We start from the raw sequence: 20,070 nt of genomic DNA, 5'->3' as shown, positions 1-20,070 counted from the left end.
TCCATGTATGCAACGTTTTTTCGCCAAAACCCTTAAGATTAGTATACAATTACTTTATTACAAAAATAAGAAAACATAAACTCGTTTTTTCTGTTTACGTGTTGCTTTCTTTCAACAATGTTTTATAATGTTTTCTTAAAGGTAATGTTACTTAATATTTTTAAAATGCGAAAAAACAAATTTTAAAACGGTAAGGCATTTATTTCATACAGGCAGATCTTCGGACGCCGTTGCTAACATTTTCCCAGCATTCCTTGCGGGCGGTCTTTTCCTCCATTTTTGAGACAGTATCAGGTAAGCGTTTCAAATTTGTCGTACAAAATGTGAAAATGTACATGTTTATGATGCGAGTTTAATTGAGATTTCTCCAAATAAGTATAGAAGTGTAATTTAAGTTAATGTTCCTAAGCGCCGTATATTAAAACGGCGTGTGATGTTTGGGATTTTAAACGGATTGTGTGAGCGAGCTGCTCTATAAGCTAACCTGCAAATTGGATTTATAAATGCTCGTTAGTTTAAAGTTCTTGTCCAATTCGTTAGAAGTTCGTAGTGACTGATATTACTATCTTGAAGCTTTTATTACGGGGGAATAAGTTTACGAACATTTAATTGTAGTGTAGTGTTAAGTGAACGCAACACTGTAAAACTGGTGAGGTGTGGATGTATCAACTGGGTACATAATGATTAACTATATTAAATTAAATAAAAAAAGAGAAATGCTTTAGTTTCAAACTAAATGTCAATGATGATTTGTGTTTTAGGTTTATTTGACCTGGTCAAAGCATCATCATGCCTGGAAGGTAAGACGTGAAAGCTGTCAATATTTTGTTCGTATTGATGTGTAAATTAGTGTCATAACAGAAAGGCAGATGCACCTGTGCCTAGATTACTTGTCATCTGACACAAAAACAGTGTTAAAGCTCATTTATTTTGTGTAACATTTATATTACTGATATATACATTGACCCTGTTAAACACTAGGCTGTGGAGTAAGGCCATCTTTGCTGGCTACAAGCGTGGTCTGAGGAACCAGCGTGAGCATACTGCTCTTCTCAAGTTGGAGGGAGTCTATACCCGGAATGAGATTGACTTCTACCTGGGCAAACGATGCGCCTACGTCTACAAAGCAAAAAAGTGAGTGATGTTATGGGTGGCTTTGCTGCTGAGAGTGTTGCATGGATGGATGTGTCTCCATGCAAGAGAATGACGTTTGTTTTATGTTTTTTAGGAATTTCTTAACTCCTGTTTACTTTTGTTTGTCGGCATTATATTAAAATGAACCTGACTTCATTTCAAAGTGATTACTTGCTCTGTCAATAAAATATCTTTTGTCAGTTGCCATTTGAGTTCCTTTATTTTGGTCCATTGTACCCAGAATGCATCCCTACAGATGTAAAATAAGTCTCAATGTATCATGTTTACTTTAAAACAGTGGCAGATATCACAATTGTGAATCAAATATCTTGATGCTTTGATGCAGAATGCATATTGAATGTTTGGTCTGTTTGTCTAAAGGATCACTGCAACACCTGGTGGTAAACCTAACAAGACACGCGTCATCTGGGGTAAAGTCACACGGGCTCATGGAAACAGTGGAATGGTTCGTGCCAAGTTCAAGACCAATCTTCCTGCAAAGGCCATCGGGCACAGGATCCGTGTGGTGAGTGTTCAAATTGAGGTCTTTGGCCTTTCGTCACACGTCTGCAAAGAGCAATCACAGCGGTTATAATTTGCATAGAGGCAACATGTAGATAAACTTTTAGGTCTAATACAGAACTATAAATCTTGAGGTCCTTAATGTCATTAATAAAATAGGCAGTGACCTGTGGCTTTGTTTACTGGAATGCCAGGATTATTTGAAGTTTGTTTAATGTTTTCATAGTTTCAGAGGAGAGGTTTCACAGGCAGGGATTGGATTAAAGAGATAGTTCAACCCAAAAAATTCTGTCATTTATTTGCCGCAGAGTTCCAAATCTGTATAAATGTCTTTGTTCTGATGATCACTGAGAAATTTGGAAGAATGCTTGTAACCAAACAGTTCTTGGACCCCATTTACTACAATGGCAGGAAAAATTACTTTTGTAAATTTTTGTAAAGGACAGCAAACAGTTCTGGGGCACTTTTGACTACCGTTGTCATTTTTCCTACTATTGTTGTCAATGGGGCCCAAGAACTGTTTGGCTTAAAGCATTAGTCCAAATATATTTCTGTGTTCATCCAGACAAAGAAATTTATGCATGTTTTTTTAACAACTAGAGGGATAGTAATAAATAACACCATTTTCATTTTGGGTGAATCCCTATCCCTCTAAACCTGGACTTGACGTCAGATAATTTAGGAAGTTTAAAGTTCCGTCCATTCACATGACAAAATTTTCATAATCAGAAGTGTCATCTGCAGAGCCCTCTGTTTTGAGACAGCACGGACGTGCCGCGTACAACAGCGCATGTGCGAAAAACGTGCACTCGTCCACTAGTGGTCAAAACACTCACACACAGAAAATGTGCAGTGTGCTATTGTCGATGAAGAATGATATGAATCAAACATACTGAAACCAAAAACAGTAACCATAGAAGCATGTCCTTCTCAATACTGTTTGGTTTTTGTTCTTGTTGTCTTGCGGTTTGCTCGGATTGTTTGCAATGCCAAAAACACTTCCTCGATCCTTAATTTGCAGTGGGTTTGTGAATGACCCGATTCAGCGCTGCCGTTTGATGGTCTGGTAGATCACGTAAACTCATTTGTCTTGTGCATGTGTTGAACTTGGACATCCGTGATCCGTATGCACAGGAAGCAGGGAGAACGCGTATGTGTGCAAACCTGACACGGAAAGTCAAGTATAAGCCCGGGCCTCAAGTAGTTTCTAAAAACTTCAGAAGCACATTACTTGTGTGTGATTTGAGGCAAAACAATGGCCTTTATGAATTTTATAATATATCAGTGCAAGGTGTTTTCAGGTTAGACAGCTCAAATGTTTATTTTAGTGTAGGACGACTATTAATCCCTGTGTGGAAAAGCACCCCATAATGTGATGGTCACATAGTCTTAGTGTTGGCAATCATTTACTTTTTATTTTAGACATTTTATCGGAAAGTAATTTGTATTGTTAGTAGAGTTTCTAGCAGCTGTATTGTGAGTTTGTTATAGTTGTAATCCTTTTTTTTTATTATTGTATTTCTTGTTCTTGAATGTTTTGCTTGAGATTTAAGAGGGATATTTTAGTTTAAACTGTAGAAAAATGATGATTTTTTGGTTCCTCAAGAAAGGTTTGGGCGATGCTGGTTAAAACCTGCATGTGTATTCTTTAGGAATCCTTTTATTGACACTGTCTTCATTCAAAGTGACTTGCAAATTCCAAGAATTGTGAACTAGAGAAACCTTGACTGTATCTTTGCTCAGACCAAACTGTGATACTTCAAGTTTTTATTGTCTATACATTTTACTCTTGAAAAGAACCTGTGATTGTCTTTTGAAAATGTTTTGTTACAAAAACATGCCATGTCAAGTTGTCATTAAAAGCTGTTTCATCCAGGTTAAAATGAATAACTTGTTGCATTTCTTTGTTTTGCAGATGCTGTACCCGTCTCGTGTGTAACATGCTTTTGTGTACAGTCAATAAAAATTGATCCCAAATTCTTGTTTTGTTTCATTTTTCACTCTTGTGTTTTCATGTGAGTTATACCTTTAATATCTAGTCTTAGTTTGTAAAATTCATAGTTGAGTTAAATTGTTGATATACAATCAAGTATTTTAAACATGAGAGGAAAAGACTTTTCTCTACAACTGGATTTACAGTTCTCATGCTCAAATAAATTATGTATTTTGTGGAATTTAACACTTTCATCATTTACAACACTTCCCTTACTTGAACAACTATTGACCTTTGCTGTTACTTACTAGATAATTTAACAGTACATTTATAAATTTTGTCAAAAGGGGTTTATAATCTCTGGAGATTATAATATAGATTGAGTAAAGCATTAGGTTAACTTGCAAAAAACAGAGGTACCTTTTAAAATAATATCTGTTTAATTTGAACGGCTCAGGATGGCAATCATAATTTTAATTTAAGAAAACAGACTCTTTAAGAATGTATCAAAACTTAATGCAGAACTAAATTGACCATAAATTTGGGAGGATGTGTAGCAAAAGCTGCTAAAGTGTTATATAGGTTCAAATACAAAGGCCACACACTGATGCAAATGTTGAATGCTTAACTGTTTAGGGGCGATGTGCTCGTTAAGAACATGTTCATGTAGTTCACCCAAAACGTGTTTTGCTACATCATGCGCAGTATTATCATTATAATGTAATGTCTAGAATTGTAATTTTCCACTGTGGTGGACACGCTCCCCATCGCCCTGTAATACTCGAGTGTGACTGCAGAGGATGCGCGTCGTTTTCTCCACCGCAATAAGCCCCGCCCACTGAACGAGCTCTGACACATTTATGGCTCAGTGACTTCTGGGTATTGTAGTTTAGACGTACGAGAACTCTAATGAAGTAACCGCTCCCCACACTACATTTCCCAAAAGAGGTGCTCGTCTGATTTCTTCAAATAGCTGGTTTATAACGAAGTTGTTTTGCTCCATCCACTGTTGAAGATCCGCAGACTGTCGAGAGGAACGAACAGGTACCTGCAGCAATGAACACTTTGATCTTTTATCTCATATTTACGTTAGGATTTATCGTTTACTGTGCTTTACATTTGACATACGTGTAAATCTGACACGGTGTTTTAAATATAATTGAATGGTATTGGTTGAAGATCATTTGAATTGTCCTGTCAGGTGCTAAGAGTTTTTTTCTTTTAAGCATATTAAACTGAATATTAATAATAAGTTCGTATGTTAGTATATTTTTGTTATAATGGACATGACTCTGCATACATGACTCTTATAACGTTACATGTTAACGTTACTGATGTTAGGTGTCATCTATTGTCTGTGCTGTTGGAATGATGCGCTGTTTTTAACGCATTTCATCTATGCCAAATATCTCATTCAGTTTTACGTGACACGACGAATGTCGTGTAATTTAAATTCAGGAGGCGTAAGTTAGATGGTCAAAAAATAATAGATTTTCCATAAGAAATTTAATTCATTAAAAGGGGATTATTATGTGGTCTAAAAGTTCAGCTCTTGATAAATACGGACAAGCGTACAGAATGTACAAATGACATCTGTCTGGTCTGAAAGCTTGTAAATGTTCGTACATGCTTCCCCTGCTGTCTGATGTTTTCTTCCATACGAGCTGAAACTGTTGTTCTTAAATGCGCTGGTGGAGGCCTCGAGAGCGATCACAAAAAAACATAAAGATTCACATAGCATGTAGCATTTCCTAACTTTATTTAATGCCATCTCATGTAGCTTTTGCGTTTTCTTCGAGTCCCCCAACAATAAACTCCTATCGATTATTTGCGGGACAAACAGTAAATCAATGAATTTGTTGTTGTGTGTATTCATTCGTTATGCGACAAAATACACAAAACTCATTCAGCTGGGCAAAAAACGCGTTACATAATATTAACGCTAACTTTTCAGATTGGCTTTGTTTCAAACCCTGTTAAGCTACCTGCCTAGACAACACTGACTTTTCTTGACCTGTCAAGATCATGTCTGGGTTATATTCCCAGCAAATGCAGTACGTTTATTTTGGAGCTAATGTTGGGATATGTAGTAGTTAACTCGAAAAGCTAACTACTTGTATAGCACAAAACAAAAAGAAGTAAACAAAAGAAGAAGCTTCTAGAAGCATGTTTGCAGTCTAGAACATCACCGAGGTTTGGAGGTCTCTTTTCACTTGGGCCTGTGTCCAAACACTTACGTATAACAATGCCCAGAACAGGACTAAGTCCAGGAATCCTCAGGAAAATTATTTATTTTAAAAAGTGATCACTTGTCTATATAATATCATAATATGATGTAATATGAATGCGTCTTTACTTTACCTTACATGAAAATGTACAGCTGGCTTTATATTTTCGGAGAGGGGTTCCTTGAATACCTTATATTTAGGTGTTCTTGGTAGGGATGCACCGAAATGTAATTTTTGGCTGATAACCGATAATTCTTTAACATTGGAAGCCGATAACCGATATATTGACTACAGTATCTAAATATTCATATAAAGTTCCCTAAGGTTTCCCTGAAAACCATGTACCAAGCCTGCTTTACATTAGTTGATGATTCTTTTACCTTCAAACATTTCTTGTATATTTAATAAACAAATTATAGATGTTCTTCCAGAAAAATGTTTTCAATAGTCACTTGTCTAACATGTCTCAAAACAGTAAGCATTCAGACAGCAGTCTGATTCAAACAATATGCTTTTGTTCCTATAATTTACACATTCATAAAGACTGTATCTACATACTGTACCTACATCAGCAATGTTTTGATAATAGCAGTAAGTGAATGATCACAACAGAAAGACAGTACTGTACTGTATTTTAGCTGCGAGCAGTGTGCAGATGAAGTAGTTTAACCAGGTGAAAGGATTTAAGAATTATCGGCTTTAATATATCAGCATACATTTTATTATCGGCCGATAACATTAAAAATGACAATTTTTCAGCCGATACCGATATGGCAGATCATTTATCGTGCATAAACCTGGTATATTTATAGTATATGATAATCCAATAGGGCATCCAATAATTACTGATTTATTTATGACACCTCGAGAAACAAATTATTAAAATCTTTGTGAATCGGTTGGGCAGATCCATATGAACCTAATTTAAAAGGTTTAGCAAGCAATTTGTTCCCCGATCTGCTTGTTGCTCTCCTACAAAGTTTTCCCTAAATTTGCTAGATCATAAAATCTAATGCTGTTTTCAATAATTCAACTCTAGCGAGAAATTTCCTCACGAGTAATAAAGATTGAGGAATGCGATACTCTGCGTTTGGTAGAGTAAAATAACATTTGCTTATTTTCTCTCGTTTGTTCAGATTTAGAGACTTTGACAGATGTTGGTAAAAGAAGATGAAAGGACATGATTCGGGAAAGGACTGTCTAGCATCGGGGTCTGCATACAGGGCCGTACCTTCCAGAGAGACCGTACCCGGCACTGAAGAAGACCATTACCAGCTGTCTAAAGTCCAGGTCAGTCACCCATTTGTGCTTTGTCATTTCTCAGCATTTGTGATTTGTATATCAAATGTTAGATATTGAACCTTGTCCAAATAGCGAAATATTCCAGATCATTTGGAATTTCATACCATTTCTATCCACAATATCTCACTCGCCACGTATGTTTATATTTTATTGTGAATGCACTTACCTGACCCCCAAGCATATCATATTGCACATTACCTCAATGCAAATTTTCTGCTCTAAGAATAATAAGTACGGCCAAATGATTTTGTTTTTAGAACCTGTGATGTTTTGTTTTCAGTCATGTGCATGTCTTGCGCTGATCCTCTGGTTATATATACAATGTTAACCTAAATATTAAAAACAATAAATCCAATATTTTACTTCCATGCTTGTCAATGGTATTAAATACATTCCTGCTTATCAGCTCTAAATGTTTTTGAGGTATGAAGATCACATCATGTGATGGAACATTAATGAACGAGTGCGTTGGCTGTTGTTTGTGTTTAGAAAGGTATCCAGGCTCTTTTGTGATTGTTTTTTGTATCGGGTACGCTCCTGTCGTCAGCATTTAGTCAGCGTGTTAAGAGAGGGTCCTGTGCTGCCTGCAAATTTTCTTTGTCTGTTTCCATCACCCTCTCTCTTTCTCTCTCTGTATGTCTCAGCCGTCCGGTATAAGCACTAGGGATGCTGTGAATGCAGACAGTGGTTGTGATTGGCTGTTCATTCTGCAAGTAGGGTCTGTTTACATAATAAATGCCCGCCCTGTTTGGCATCAACAGCCAATTGCAGTCTTAGTTTCCGGTGATGCGTATAGCAGCCTTTGCTGCTGATAGGTCGATGCCCCCCTCAGAGCTCAGATGAGCTTTGTGTTTGTGCAACGTGAGCTAGGACATGAGAAGGGGAGGGGTGTATCCGGCACGTGCTGAAAAGCAATGCGAAACACTTTAACGTATAATTTTTTTTTCCACTAAGGTTACCTCGTGACAAATTCTTATATAAAGGATGCATAACATTTAAGCATAAAGAAAGCGTCAATATTACTTATATAATTTAAATTTTACAACATATTCTTTTTGCATTTTAACAAGTATAATTGACAAAATGTGTTTACTTTCTGATTTCTACTGGGACTCTAGCTGAGCCATCGACTGTGTTTGTCTCTCTCTGCGTATTAGATCGTTCTGTTCTCAGTTCCTGACTTCTGCATTCTGATCAGCCCCAGATAACGTTTCCTTTTTTTGCCAGCATTTTCCCATGTGAGCTCGTGACAGAATTGCTAAAGCTGCGATGATTCATAGGGTGCCAGACAAGAAAATTGCCTTAGTGAGTTTTATTGTCAACCTAATTTATATTTCAATGTTCTCTGCACATCTCTGTCAAATCTGTGAACATATTTTCTGCTCTTAATACATTTGACAGTAAATAGCTAGATCCAGTATTTTATCTAGGATAATAAATCAGCTTCCATTTGTTAATAGTGTCAAACTTACATCACCTCCTAACTGTGACAAGGTCAGGCTGACACGTAAATGTTTAATAATTGAATGCAAATTGTTTTATTTTTTGTTATGAGAAAGAAAAAAGGCATTATGAAAAAGCATCTGCTCTGCATCCTGTTTCACGTAACTCTTGTGACTTCCATTATTTCTGACAGGAGGCTGTGGGTCATTGATTAAATATAGGCCATGATTCACAGAGTGAGGGTTGGATCTGTGAATTTTATACCTATTCAATAACTATTTGTCTATTCATTTGGTATTTTTTCTCATTTATATCAATGCAAACAGACCAAGTGATGTCAGCCGAAAAAATGAACTAAAGCACGTGTGCACTCATCGCCAACAAAACACAGACACATAACTCAGTTTCACTTACTGCGTGCGGTTCATGTCTTGCATCTTTTAGCTCTGGGACCGCACCTTCTATCAGTTTCAAAAGATTTCCAAATTCAGCGTTATATCCACCGTTTATATTACTTCCCTCACTGAAATGCCGTGAACAAACAAACACACACCTCTCACTATCGCAAAAGTGACGAAATGCAACTGCAGGCCCACAGTGCAGCTAATCTTGATAATAAGCAGGTCTCGCTCATCGGTTGATACGTGGGCGGGCTATTTCTTTGGCCTTGCCACGGGCATGCTTTTCTGGGAGAGTTGCCCAATAAGGGACTAAGGAAAGTTGCTACGAAACTGATTTTCATGTTTGAAAAAAACTTTTCGAAACCTATACGAATGCTGTGGAAGTGTATCAAGCACAGAAATACTACATCATACTTCTAAATGGTTATTTGACAAGTTGGCCATGTCAAGCATGAGAAGACTGCACATTTAACTTTGTAAATAAGTTAGAATGCAAGAAACACTGTTGCATGCCCCCTTTAAACCCTGCACTGCTCTTGGTAGATTGCACTGGTCCTTATAGGAATGAGAAATTGCGTTTGTTAATGTGCGTGTTGTTAGTGGTGATAAAAATATGATAAATTATTTTGATGTTCCTTTTTACACATATTACTGGAAATTCCTGTTGGTTAAAGCTGACCTTAGTTTAGTGCTTGACAGGTCTGTTTTTTTCCATAGCCGATACCAATAAATGCTGATACAGAAATTGAGAAGGCAATGTGGCTGATATAGCACAGAAAACTGATTCAACAAATGTTAAAGGTGCAGTTTGTAACAATTTTGCAGTAAAATATCCAAAAACCACTAGGCTAGTGTTATATATATTTTGTTTAGCTGAGTACTTTTAAATCGACCAACTACTTGTAAATCGTGAAAAAATCAACATTATAAACAGCGACACGGGGCTGTTCAGTCGCCTGTCAATGGCGTCATATCCTCGTTACCCTTTGTTGCCGCCTTTACTGACGTAGAAACCGCATTACAACAGTAACGTGGACAAATGCGGAAGTAGTGTCAAGCATCTTGGAAGCCACTAGCATGTTTCGAGCAGTCACTTATTTATGGACCACAATTATTTGCGACATTTACAAAACTTTACTTTATCCGCAAACATGATTTCTCGCTCCCGTCTGATTGATGGCCACCAGCGGTGGAGTTGAAGACAACAGATCCCGTCCTTCCAAGGTCCTTCACAGTGTCATCAAGCTACGGCAGTGTTGTTGTTTTGATTGTGCGCCCTCTAGCGGCAGTTGTAGCATTAATACTAATAAATAACTATTGAAAAATGAAAAAATTGTCAGCATTTACTTGCCATCAGGTTGTTCCAAACCTGTAAAAAAAGACATTTGGAAGAATGTCAGTAAATCAAACAGATAAATAATAATACTTAAACAGGGAAAATAAATACTATGGGAGTCAATGGGGAATGAGATCTGTTTGGTTACTAACATTCTTCCAATTATCTTAATTTTGTGTTTAGCAGAACAAATACATTTATAAAGGTTTGGAACCACCTTAGTGTGAGCAAATGATGACAGAATTTAATTTCGGGGCAAAGTATTCCTTAATAGTATATGCTTATCTAGAGGCATGTAACTTAGCATCTAAACCAACTTATGAAAAGAACACATCATACATTATTCATGGTCAGTAGGCTTTTCTGAAGTAAAGTATATAGGAATACAGACGTATCATTATTATTATTTACAACACAAGTTTTGCATCTCTATCTTCTTTATATCTTATTTTGACTGTGTATCTAATAACAAGGGCACTAATGCGTTACAGACAGTTTCATCAGATGCGCGCGTATGGCTCGAAGTTAATTTCAGGTGTGTGTTTGCTTATTGGTCAGGCTAGTGGGAAATAATTTATCAATTTATTTAATTTACGTTCATATTATTTTCCATTAATATTTTATTGCATATTAATAATATTGAAATAATGGTTCTTGATTCTTTGAGGAGGTCTACCAGAAGTTATGTTTGGGCCACATAAAGATTGTTTATGTTCTTGCTGTTGAAACCGTCATTATGGAAACCTCTGAAGATTTATCGGCAGTGCATAAAGATTTCTCTTTCATTTAAAAGTCTGTATGTTGACCAGGTCGGTATATCTGTACTGCTTACATTGCTAGTGGTGTTTGAAGATGCCCACCCTGGTTTTAATCTGTTTTCATAAGGCGTTTAAGCACATGCTGTTCTTTTTACTGAGCTAATCCTGCTGTCTTTTTCCGTCTTCATGGGTTTTAAAACATGAGTATGTGCATCCTTTTCTGTTTACTTACACGCACACATTAACAGCTCGGTGCACTTGTTATCAGCAGAATACTCCATGGCACTCATCGCCAGGAGCAACGGCCTTTATAATCGACTGTTGTCACAGCTGTCTGCGGGCAACACAAACTTTATTGTTGTCTGGCCTGTTCTAAAATGTACGCTAGACTAGCAGCGCAGTTGTTGGCAAATGCAGAAGTGAGTTTCTGCATGTGAACTTGAGAATATTTTACTGCCGTTTAAGGCATTAAACTCGTAACCTATTAACTTGTGATTTGTTAAGTCAGGCATTATAGACACATGATTTCAATCGAGAATCAAGGCTTTGTTCGTTTAAGCCCGTGTGCAGCACATGATTGATTTCTTCCCCTTGTATGAGTTTCCCTGTAAGCATTCATTATGGGTCATCTCAAAAGTGTGTCTGGTTTCCTTCCTCTGTTATTTTCGCTGATAATATTTGCCCTTGCTTAATGTCTGCTGACAAACATGTCTTCTTTCATTTCCTGTCAACATCTTTTGCAATGTCACGGTTTTCCATTGAAAAGTGCTGAAAGGCATAACGTTTGCGCAGTGCCAAGCTCGAAAAACTGGCAGCTAACATCCCAATCTCTTACAGGATGCTTTCGAAACTGCAGCGAGAGCTGAGGGCGGCCTCTCACTGGACGGAGGCGGTGCCACTCACTCCAAAGAGTTGGAGGATGAGGTCGGGAGAAGTAAATACCACCACAGCGTCTGCGTACTCAAGCCTATCCGCTCCACTAGCAAGTACGTATTATAGTCACTGATCGACGTGTCGTTCATATCAGCGAGCAGAGCTGCAAGAAATCGCCATGGCAACACCGTGGCCAATTCCAGATGCGATTGAAGGTCAAGCTCTCAAATGTCCAAGGCCCAGTAAGCCTTGAGAAGTCGTGCCAATAGAAGTTCCAGATATGTAAACACACTGCATAAATAATAGCTTTTATGTTCTCCCTGCAAGCACTCAAGCATTTTCTGAAACAAACAAAGACATGTTCCTGTTATAGGGTGTGGTGCAGTGGTAAAACATCTTGGCTGGTATTAAAAATATTTAGACTATAGGGGACAATCTGTCAGACAGGGTTGCGTTGAAAGGACAGTTCACACAAAAATGAATTGTCATCATCAAACCCTCGTTTAATTTCTTACCTGTATAAATGTCTTTGTTCTGACGAACATAGAGAAAGATATTTGGAAGAATGTTAGTAATATTCAGTTCCGGGACATCATTGACTTCGATAGTTGGTCAAATTCAATGGTAGTCAAAGAACGGTTTGTTTTCCCAAATTCTTCATATCATCTCATTTTGTGAGGGACGGAACAAAAAACACAATATGTTTATGCCTACTATGGTCTTGGATGATGTTCCAGAACAGAAAATTGCTAACATTGTTCCAAATATCATTCTGTGTTCATCAGAACAACCTGAGTGGAAATAAATGATGACAGAATTTTCATTTTTGGGTGAACTATCCCTTTTAGCAGACGGTCCATCTAATAATTTGCTTAATGGAATAGTTCAAACAAAAATGAAAAGTCACTCACTCTCGTGTAAACCTGTATGACTTTCTTTCTTCTGTGAAACACAAAAGACGATATTTTGAAGAATGTTGCCAAACAACATTGACCTCCATTGAGTTCCATTGTATTGATACATAACCCCTGAGACAATTCTCAAAATATCTTCTTTTGTGTTCCACAGAAGAAAGAGTCATATACAGGTTTTGAACATCATGAACAGATGAATAAATGATGAAAGAAATTGTATTTTTGGTTAAACTTCCCTTTAAAATGCTAAAGATTCAACAAATAACAGCGATTGTGTACTAAATTTGTTAATATGACATTTTTATGTAAGTCTATGTAATTCTGTGTATGCCATCTTCAAATCTGCAATAATCATGATACTTTTTTCCACAGCAATTTAAAATCATCAATTTTATCATAACTTTCCAAAAGCACCATGCACATATCCATAATGGCCTTAGGCTTTAACACTTAAGTCTAAAATGTGAAAGGTGCCAGTGGTTTATTATTGCTACTAAGCCTAACCAATCAACAAAGTCACATAACTTAAATCGATTATTGAGTAAATTCTCTCAGTACCACTCAATTTGAATTTGACTTAAAGCTGCCATAACACAAGCAGTTTCTGCCAATCTCATATTAATCTTGTCACGGTTCTGCCTATCTTGTCTGGCTAATTCTTGGTCTTGAGGCAGAACCAAAACAGAATTCCCTGTTTCATGTGGGGAGAGAGATTTTGGACCTTTTGGGCTTCCATACTCTCCCCGAGTCTCGTCTGTGTTTCCCGCCATTTCGTGTCATTAGCTTCCCCTTAGTGTTTCATCTGTTTCACCTGTCCCCTACTAATTATCCTGTCATTGTCTCCCTTTAAGAGTCCTCTTGTTTCATTGTCTTGTGCGGTTCATTGCTTGTGCTTGTATTTGTGCTCTGTTCCTGTATACCGTAATCTTACCTTGTTCCTGTTTCCCGTGTCAAAGTGAGTGTTAGTTTAGTGTTCTGTTCCTAGTGCTTGTTTTCTTAGTTTTAGTTTAGTAATTCAGCGTCCTTGTTTTTTGTCTAAGTATATTTATCCCTGTATTGTTTTCCCCCATCGTGGGTTTTGTTTTGCTTGTTTGTTTAGTTTAGTGTTTATTGTTAATAAATATATTTGTCAAGTCTTCGTCCGCCTTGCCTCTGCCTGCACTTGGGTTCTCTGCCATGCCTATCGAGAAGATTCATGACAAATCTTGAGTGCCTATAGAGTAGTATTGCATTCTTAGTATCTTCGAAAAGGATTTAGTTTGATCACATTTATAAAAGAGATACAGCTGTACAATTATATCTGGAAAAATACGACATCAAGGGGGTGAGCGGGGGGAGGAACTAGATCACGAGAACACAATACATTATCCCTGCATAACTATTGATTCACTATTAGTTTATGATATTTACATTATGCACACTCGTGCTGATTGCCAACAAAACACAGACATATGACTTAGTTTACACAACTTAGTTTGTACGTGCATAATGTACAAAACAGGAAGGTATTAATGCAGTGACGTGTTGTGTGCTCGTGCTCTAGTGCCGTCCCACTGGCTGCCTCCAGTAGCTTGTGTTTTTTCGGAAATAATCATACAGCTGTATCTCTCCTTTATAAATTTGATCAAACTAAATACTCTTCGAAGATACGATGTATGCAACACTACTGTATAGGTACTCAAGATTAATACGAGATTGGCAGAAACTGCGTGTGTTACCTGATCTTCAAGAAAAAAAAATGTTTTGTACTTTGTATTTATATTTTGAAAATCCTTTAAAATAAACCTCAAAAACGATAATGTTACTTTCCCAAAAAGGGAAAGGGAAAAAGAGCAGACTATTATATTTAAAGTGCAATATGTAACCAAAAGTGGTTAAACCAAAGTGAGGGCCAGTACAGTGACAGTTACATCTAATAATCTCTTGTGTCTCCTTATCTTGTTTCACACGGTCATCACAGGCATCAGCATCCAGTGGACAACGCTGGCCTATTCTCTTTTATGACATTTAATTGGTTGACCTCGCTGGCTGTGCTCGCCCATAAGAAGGGTCAGCTGTTTTTGGAAGATGTATGGCCCGTGTCGCAGTTTGAGAGCTGTGAGACCAATCGTCGCAGGTCAGTACCCATACATTGACATTCAACTTAAATTGGTAAATATAGGCTTGTTGCAATTATTTAATCTTTAAATATTTCATTATTTGATTTATTTAATGTGTATTAGAAATAAGTGTAATTATTTTGCATTTGGAGATGACAAAAAAAAGAATATCTGCTATGAAACGATATTTGTTATATTTTTAAGTTTGAAGCACTGTTAGCAACAAAAACAAAATGCATAATAAATCACATCGCAGATGTTCATAAATCATTGTGTGCGCAGGCTGGTGGGACTTTGGGATGAAGAAGTCCGGTCACGAGGGGACGGGGCGTCTCTTCATCATGTGGTGTGGCTCTTCTGCCGCACACGTCTGCTGCTGTCCATCCTCTGCCTTATGGTCACTCAACTCGCTGGCTTCAGTGGACCAGTAAGTAACACCATCTCAGCTCTGTCCAGCCATTCAACACTCGTCTTTTCTTCCCTATCTCTCTCTCTCTCTCTCTCTCTCTCTCTCTATATATATATATCTGTCTGTCTGTGTATTATTAGCTTCATAGGCCCAACTATCAAATCTCAGCCCCTCAGGTGAGTGTTCAGATGGGCTCTAAAAGGTTTTAAACATTGATACTGTGTACTGAATCTCTGTGGTGTTCAAATGGGGCTCCTAAAACCATAAATTCATATAACTCTATTGCTATTTATAAAGTGCCTTCATCATAACCAGTGCCAATGCCAAATGAGTATTACAACATGCTTTGTGCCAAATAGTTAAACGTGCTGTCCATAAAATAGAGAGAACTTTGTGCCATAGATGTCTAATAAGCTTAAGATGTTGTGGTTTGATATTACTGGTCAGACTTTTTTTTATCAGATGTCTTTCAGTTCCGTTCAAATTTTATTGATCTTAAATGCTCTGTAATTTTAAGAATCTTAGTCATCGTTTTCCAGGACCTCTGACGCAAAACCAAAAAAACAATTAAGCGAAAAACTGGTGCACCATGACTGTGCAGTTTCTGTTTTTCTGTTGCCTTCTAGGTACCAAGTGATAGATGTTGGGAACTGCTTTTATGATCGAGATTGAATTAAAAAGTATAGACTATACCATTACCCCACAGTTCTCTAGAAATCCGGAATCTTGTCTAACGATTTTGGGTACAACCTAGATTTAGGGGTTTAGAGGGATGTCATGGTAGATCAGGAGGATAGGCTAACACTTTCTTCAAGGAGAGCTTCTGTCACTGTCCCACCATGGGCAACACAGCAAGGCTCTGTCTCCTTCAACCTGTGGAGAAAATCGGGCTTATCAAAACACTGTGAGCTGACTTCTCCTGTAAGTAGCGATTCCCTGTAGAACGTCTCCTTGAAGAGATACCTGTCCTTGCTCTGATGACTGAGTTCAGGAGTTTTTCGGTACGGCGGGCGGGGGTGTTAAGGGTCAGAGGTCGCTGGGTCCCCATGTGTGTGACATGTGACAGAGGCTATTCTTTAGAATCCACAGGGTGTCCGTTTAACCCGCGGGGAGAGCAAATGGCAGGCAGAGCCGCTGAGGAATCCCAGGAGGTAAGGGCATGTTTCTTATGCAGGGCTGGATCAAGAGTTTATGCTGTTTGCTGCCCCTCTCTTTATCTCTCCCTCTCTTTCTTTCTGTTTTCCCTCTCTAATTTGATCTCTGTAGTCTTGCTATGTGTTCTGAAATGATACGAAAATGTTTCAAGGGTCAGGTTATTGGTCGATAAAGGATTGTCAAACCGCCCATTTTGTCAATGTATGTATGGCGATGAATGTGGGCAACATTTTGTGCCGATGGACAATCGATCAGACTACCGCAGATATCCTTCCCGTTCCAAACCAGCTCCTGTGCTCAAAGAAAAACGGACTTGTGGGGTTTTTGGGGCTTTGTATTTTGGACTGAAAGTGCAATTTTCAGACCCACGATTCTTGCTCTCAATGTGGTGCTGGATTTTTGACCCATTTCATGGACACCTTTTCGGGCAACGTAGCGCGCCTAATGCAATGATGCATAAATGAGTCTGATAACATGTATGCCGCTGCCCCAGTAACCTCAATTAAATGTAAACGGGACAGCTTTTAAGTACCGACAACTGACACACGGACTCTGAAAAAGAACAAGATGTGATTTCTTTTCCTATGAAACAATGTGCTTTTTGTTTTTCATGCTCAGGAATATTGACTCGCCTGATTCATGTTTTGTCTTGCTTGTTTTGTGTATTTTATAATTGCTGAATGTTTTTTTCAAGGTGAACGTTTCAAGGTGTCTTTAATAAAAATAGTAGCTGTGTTCAACCACATGGGGTTTCCCGTGTTGCCAGTTTATGTGTGCATATCCTTGACTGCGTATGTGCATGCGACATGAGAACGGTGCGCGTGTGGGTGCGACTGCGTGCGTGTGTTTACCTGCTTGTATGAGTTTCTTAAAATGTGTCTTGTTTTTTTTGTTGCTTCAGCACACTCTGCTACTAATGATTGATTTAATTGATATTAATTTTCAGGTGTTAAAACTAGAGTACGTCTCCATGCTGTACCCCAACCTGGTGTGACTGTAGGTAAAATGTCTTTGAATCCCCGACCGAGGGGCATTATGATTCACACTGCTAGCAAACGTAAAATGTCTCATATGTCCCAGACCGATCCAAACTGTTTGATGTCTCTCTTGTTCTTTTCCAAAGGCTAGAGAAAAGGGCCGCTTAAGGTAAAGCTATTAGAACACAGGCTGACATTCAGTAGACGTTGCCGCTCGCTCACTGTGTCCAATGACTAGAAATTACGACATATATAATCTGATGAAGGATGTAATAATGTCAGGAAGGTCACAGTAGCTCTTAAATTGTTGATGTATTGCCGTGATGGTGCTAGTGCGCCGATATGTGTGTATCCTCAGTCACGTCTGCTGTGTCCTGTTGCCCCCTTGCTCGTCCTCCCTCTCCCCAGGCTTTTGTGGTGAAGCGGTTACTGGAGTATACTCAGATGAGCGAACCCAACCTGCCCTACGGCCTGCTGCTGGTTCTTGGCCTCTTGACCACCGAGCTGATTCGCTCCTGGTCCCTCGCCCTCACCTGGGCGCTCAACTACCGCACCGGCACGCGTATGCGCGGAGCCATCCTCACCATGGCCTTCCACAAGATACTGCGTCTGCGCAGCCTGCGGGACAAGAGCATGGGAGAGGTACGAGGTTGATGGGTGGGCGGGGCTTACCCAAACTGTTGTCACGTTAACTGTAATGTAGGACAGTTAGGAGCAGAGTATTGAGTGGTGAAGAGATGGAAGAGTGAAGGAAAATATCTAAAGAAGGTGATGTCCGCATATTGGACCTGATTATGGTAGTATATGTATATTTCACACTTGTGTATGCAGAGGGATTTGTTCATGTTGTCCTCTCGGCTCTCTTTAGCTGATCAATATGTGTTCGAGTGACGGGCAGCGCATGTTTGAGGCTGCCGCTGTGGGTAGTCTGATGGCCGGTGGCCCCCTGGTGGCTGTGCTGGGAATGGGATATAACTTGTACGTGTTGGGGCCGACTTCTCTCTTGGGCTCGGCTGTGTTCATCCTCTTCTATCCCACCATGGTGAGTTTTCTGTTTCAAGTGCTACGATTAGTTTTGATTTGCTTTCGGAAATCTCTTTTAACTCTTGTTTATGTGACGGCAGATGTTCAGCTCCAGACTGACAGCGTACTTCAGGAGGAAGGGAGTGGCTGTGACCGACCAGCGGGTTCAAAAGATGAATGAGATTTTGAACTACATCAAGTTTATTAAGATGTATGCCTGGGTTAAGGCCTTCTCGCAAGCAGTACGACGTAAGTTCTTAGTGGATTTTACATAAGTGAATGGAAAAAACGTAAGCTCTAATGCAGGGGTCTCAACCTTTTATATGTTTAACAGTATTCAAAGGACCACTCCCACTGACAAAGTTATATGAGAGCTTGACCTCACCTGGAAAAATGTTTATTCATTATAAAAATGGCCAAATAATAAGAAAACATTTTATTTTAATGCTCATTTTTAAATATTAGTCATCTTGAGCCCCCCTTGGAAGCCACCCTGTTGACAGCCACTGCCCTTATGTAATCTAATCTGTTTAAACATTTATTAGTGTTTACTCTTGTTTGCTTACTCTCAATTCCTGCTCCTTTTTATTTTTGTTATTTATTTTTTAAAATATGTATTTATTTTAGTATTTTTTTTCAGTTCACGCTTTTAGTTGTGTCTCATGTTGTTAATTGTTCCTTGTCTTGTATTGAACAGTGAGCAATTAAAAAACATTAACACAACAATACATTCTACAGCTTTCGTATGTGTATGGGATGAAATAATTTGTTATTTAGTAATTTGTCTTGTTTTCAAGTACAAATACCTAGAAGTTCTTAAACGCGATGCATTTACTCGACAAGCAAAATGACTTAGGACAGGGGTCACCAACTAGCGGACTCCTTTCCGAATGCGGACCGCAGATGCGTCCGTCCGGACCTCAAAGCCTTTTGACGTAATAAATAAATGAACGCTTAACATTATTTTCTGATGTCAATCAAATTTATACCAGGCACATGAAGGTCCGCTCAGTAGCAGTTCTGGTCCTACGGAGCCACGGACAGTTAACATACGCGCACTGTTACTACGTTCAGACGTCGTGGAGTGAAGAGAGCCAAGGCAGACTCGCTGCACAGTGATCAGACAGATGTAACGTTCAGTGACTGAAACACAATGTCCTTTTCAAAAGTTAGTAAAGTTGACGCTGAAATCTATGTTTCCAAGATGTATGGGTAGAGAGATTTGCATTCATTCTTCCTGCATTGACATGCACGAGGCCCGTTTGTCTCATTTTCTCGGAGTCTGTTGCGGTTGTCAAAATTGGAAACAGCATTATGAAACTAGACATAGACCTTATGAAGTAAAAAAACTTGCCAGCAGAAGTCCGAGGTAAGGACAAGAAAATAGATAAGCTCAAAGCCAAGTAGGAGCGGTCTACACGGGTCCACCCTCACTCACTTAGCGCCCAACAACGAGCATGTGAATTTTCACTAAGAATACAGTGGATCTTAGGAAAACACAACAACATTTCCCTTCACTGATGGGAAAATAGTAAAAGAGTGCATGGAGGCTGCATGTGAAAC

At 38.6% G+C, this 20,070-nt stretch overlaps 2 protein-coding genes across 3 annotated transcripts in view; both read left to right on the top strand.

The window, feature by feature from the left end:
• The first annotated feature begins 225 nt into the window (after window positions 1-225).
• rpl35a (ribosomal protein L35a) lies at window positions 226-3,633 on the top strand. The gene is made up of 5 exons (XM_056766131.1): window positions 226-294; window positions 762-800; window positions 982-1,134; window positions 1,516-1,660; window positions 3,572-3,633. Exons 2-5 carry the CDS (start codon window positions 790-792, stop codon window positions 3,593-3,595), a joined length of 333 nt encoding a protein of 110 aa, XP_056622109.1. The 5' UTR covers window positions 226-294; window positions 762-789; the 3' UTR covers window positions 3,596-3,633.
• An 865-nt stretch (window positions 3,634-4,498) lies between these two features.
• The window catches only part of abcc5 (ATP-binding cassette, sub-family C (CFTR/MRP), member 5), a 28,250-nt gene continuing 12,678 nt past the window's right edge, over window positions 4,499-20,070 (top strand). Inside the window, exons 1-8 of one of the 2 annotated variants that reach the window (XM_056766942.1) lie at window positions 4,499-4,633; window positions 6,954-7,107; window positions 11,895-12,043; window positions 14,805-14,960; window positions 15,226-15,370; window positions 17,893-18,126; window positions 18,353-18,526; window positions 18,609-18,756. In XM_056766942.1, the coding sequence (XP_056622920.1) occupies window positions 6,988-7,107; window positions 11,895-12,043; window positions 14,805-14,960; window positions 15,226-15,370; window positions 17,893-18,126; window positions 18,353-18,526; window positions 18,609-18,756 (1,126 nt within the window). In that variant the 5' untranslated portion in view covers window positions 4,499-4,633; window positions 6,954-6,987. Of the gene's footprint in view, window positions 4,634-6,953; window positions 7,108-11,894; window positions 12,044-14,804; window positions 14,961-15,225; window positions 15,371-15,543; window positions 16,504-16,618; window positions 18,127-18,352; window positions 18,527-18,608; window positions 18,757-20,070 lie in introns of those variants that run through there. The other variant, XM_056766943.1, reaches the window with a different exon arrangement.

This window comes from Triplophysa dalaica, chromosome 14, assembly GCF_015846415.1.
Source record: "Triplophysa dalaica isolate WHDGS20190420 chromosome 14, ASM1584641v1, whole genome shotgun sequence".
Taxonomy (NCBI): domain Eukaryota; kingdom Metazoa; phylum Chordata; class Actinopteri; order Cypriniformes; family Nemacheilidae; genus Triplophysa; species Triplophysa dalaica.
This window is presented reverse-complemented; position numbering and strand designations above follow the sequence as displayed.